Below are 3,635 nucleotides of genomic sequence, written 5' to 3'. Positions count from 1 at the left end.
GAAAATACTGAGTGACACTCCCACAAAACAGGAAGAGTGAGCATGTTTTGTAGGGTGGATGTAACATGATGATGGGTCTTGTGTTTTACCTTTTCTGTGAGGTCATGAGCTTTGTTTCTATAAGTTGTTAGAAGCAGAGGAGCCTTTGATACCATCTCTCCCTCACATGGAGTGACTCTTCTCCTGCTGGGTTCCTGACCAATTTTCACTCTCAGTGCTTGTCACCATGGCAGCTACCAAAAGAAATCATGCTTTTATTCCTATGCTCTCTTTTACAATTTTATTATTGTTTGCCAATAAAACATGAGGCAATAATTTAAGTTACTGAATGTGAAAATTGTCATCAGGCTATTAATTGCTATTTTTTCTTGCTAAATAATCCAGGGTGACTACCTTTCAAATAGAAGAGTACAAACATACAAGGCAGAAAATCTCATGCTAAGAGTAGATATAGGAAGTAGTCAATCACTTACAGGATAAATGTCACCATCACAGTTTATGAGTATGTGAGAGAATGCATGAAAGAAAAACCTTGTATTACCCAACTGATATGTTATATAGAGGAAAAGAGAGGCCATGAAAGGTACAGATATAAATTTCCAAGCGAAGGCCCAGACATGAAAAGGAAAAGAAAAGTTGTGTAGGAAGAGAAAATGATGCATTTTCATATTGCTATAATTTATTTACTCTGAACAATTAACACATGACGTTTGTTTTACTTTACTCAAATAATTAAATGTGAAGAGGACTAATGTGTATATACATGAGCTATAAAGAAGGAGCATACCGCTGTTCATATTCCTTCGTAGTTGAACAGCTTAGCAGCAGATTCACCCAGTGGCCTGTTCTGTTTGAAAATCAAACTGCAGGCCAGGAAGAGGAAATAAACATCTTCTCTAAGGTCTACATTCTTTGATCTTGTCTCAGATATCAAAATATGCCTCATCTATGGACAGCAGTCAAACTTATAGAAATTGCACTGAATGTGCTATTGTAAAAACAGTAACAAATTTACCAAATAACTAGTAAGTGATTAGAAGCATGAAGGAGGCACATAGGCTGAATTCCCTCTCTGAGGCCATGCTGTAACTTTGAAAATTTCTCTTCACATCAATAAAGTCTACTTTTAATACTTGGAAAATGAACACACTATTGTCTAGGTTTACAGAATGTGGGCTTTGTATGGGTTAGAATAAGTAAAGTAATCTGAGAAAGAGTTCACAAAATGATGGCATCTCAGAGATTGCTATATCAATAGAAAAAGCACCTGAGTGTGTGTTTCCATTATCAAAATTATGTTGTATATCTATCACCACATGAGTTATGATTGCTGTGTTAAAGTAGAACAAAAGTCTTGCATAATATTTTAATGTGTAATTTTTACATGTGTAATATGCTTACACAAAAAAAGAAAAATGGACTTCAAAAATTGTGTGTTTGAGTTTGTAGGAATTCAGAAAATGGAAACCTCCTTAGAGAGGTGACATATCCAAAGAACATACAATTAAGGTGGATTTTATAGAACACACAATAGTTTCCCAGGACAAGAACACTGTTTTGATGTTGACCCACTTTCAGGACAAAAAGAGAAGCTTCAGTTTAAAAGGTGAGCAGCCCAACTTCTGGGAGAAGACCATGTTACTCACCTGCAGTAGTGAATGACCATGTGAGGAAAGAGCAGTAACTAAAGAAGTGGAGCAGGAAGATCAGTAAGGATGCAGATTCAAGCACACAGGGAACATCTGAGCCACACAGCCCAGGTGTGTGGTAAACAAGAATGCTGAGCTGTGGAAGGGGAAGCAGGACCCTAGCTTCCTCAGGAAGTTACACTGGTGCATAGTCCTGAGAAATGCTCCTGCCAGCATTCAGCAGAAAGGAAGACTCCAGCTATGACATTGGGTGTGCTGTGCCTGGTACTAGACTTGGTATTTCAAGACCACATACGTGTCTGTGATGGGCTGAGATGGTTACCAGAGAGAAGTGGGGCAGGAACATTCAATTCAGGTCTCAAAATCAATTCATGGAAAGGTACAATTAGAAAGAAAACAATTCTAAACAAACACTAATAAGGTCAATTCATGCTTGTTCTTTTTCACTGTATCATTTTATGGTTAATGTTCAGTTTTATTTTGTATTTACTTTCAAGGAATTGAAGAAGCAGGTTTTCATGGAGATTTGGAACCAAACTTCAAATGATTTTATTTTGTTGGGGTTGTTTCCTCAAAACCAAACTGGCCTACTTCTCTTGCTCCTGATCATCCTTGTGTTTGTTCTCGCCTGTTTGGGGAACTCAGGAATGATTGGCCTCATCTTGTTGGACCCCCGGCTTCATACCCCCATGTACATTCTCCTGAGCCAGCTCTCCCTCATGGACCTGATGTACATCTCCACCACCGTCCCCAAGATGGCATACAACTTCTTCTCTGGTCAGAAAAGCATTTCCTTCTTAAGTTGTGGTGTACAAAGCTTCTTCTTTGTGACCATGGCAAGTTCTGAAGGCTTACTACTGGCTGCCATGGCCTATGACCGCTTTGTGGCCATCTGCCACCCCCTCCATTATCACATCCATATGAGCAAAAAAATGTGTGTGAAGATGATCCTGGGGTCCTGGACACTGGGTTCCCTCAATGGCCTAGTACACACAGTGTATGCTCTTCATCTTCCATACTGCAGGTCCAGGGCCATTGGTCACTTCTACTGTGACATCCCCGCCATGATGCTTCTTGTCTGTACAGACACTTGGGTCTATGAGTACATGATTTTTTTTAGTGCAGTACTGGTTCTTCTCCTTCCTTTCCTTGGTATCACTGCCTCCTATGGACGGGTCCTTTTTGCTGTCTTCCACATGCGCTCAAAAGAGGGAAAAAGAAAGGCCTTTGCCACCTGCTCCACACATTTAACTGTGGTGATATTTTACTATGCACCTTTTGTCTACACTTACCTCCGGCCCAAAAGTCTCCGCTCACCAGCAGAGGATAAGAAACTGGCTGTCTTCTACACCATCCTCACCCCTATGCTCAATCCCATCATCTACAGCCTGAGGAACAAGGAGGTCCTGGGGGCCATGAGAAGAGTGTATGGGATGTTTAACCCCAGGAAATAATGAGCAATACTGTCCCTGCTCCTCTGAATTCCTTCTTTCTATACTGAATAATACACTCTAGAGCAGTGCTGACCAATAGAAATTTAATGTGATTATGCATATTTAATTAGATTTCTAGTGACACACTTAAAAGTAAAATTAAATTATTGATTTTATATAGCTATATTGATAATTAATATATTTATTTAATTGAAAACTCAAAATGTTAATATTAACAGTGTTGGTATTACTTTATATTATATAATATACAATTTAATGTTTGTTCACATAATATTTTAAAGTAGTGATATACTGATATTGAAATGTTATATCTAGTTGACATTATATTCTTGCTGTGCTTGTATCCTGATTTTTTCATTCTGTTTTCAAACATAGCATGTCTTTAAGAGTTATGACCCATTAGCATCCCCTTCAGAATGACCTATGAATTATTCTTCTCACTATGATTCCTGGTCTTGTAACAAAGAATTATACTCTGAACACTTCAAAAGAGCTATTTCACCTGAGTGTGGTGGCATATGACTGTAATTCT

General features: G+C 38.6%; 1 protein-coding gene across 1 annotated transcript; it reads left to right on the top strand.

Annotated features, from left to right (window-relative positions):
* Positions 1 to 2,167: 2,167 nt before the first annotated feature.
* On the top strand, positions 2,168 to 3,103 carry LOC124973610 (olfactory receptor 2L13-like). Its single transcript, XM_047537451.1, has one exon. It carries the CDS (start codon positions 2,168 to 2,170, stop codon positions 3,101 to 3,103), a length of 936 nt encoding a protein of 311 aa, XP_047393407.1.
* The last annotated feature ends 532 nt before the right edge of the window (positions 3,104 to 3,635 follow it).

This window comes from Sciurus carolinensis, unplaced genomic scaffold (genome assembly GCF_902686445.1).
Source record: "Sciurus carolinensis unplaced genomic scaffold, mSciCar1.2, whole genome shotgun sequence".
In the NCBI taxonomy this organism is placed as follows: Eukaryota; Metazoa; Chordata; class Mammalia; order Rodentia; family Sciuridae; genus Sciurus; species Sciurus carolinensis.
Note: the sequence above shows the minus strand (reverse complement) of the source record. Positions and strands in the feature narration are given on the sequence as shown.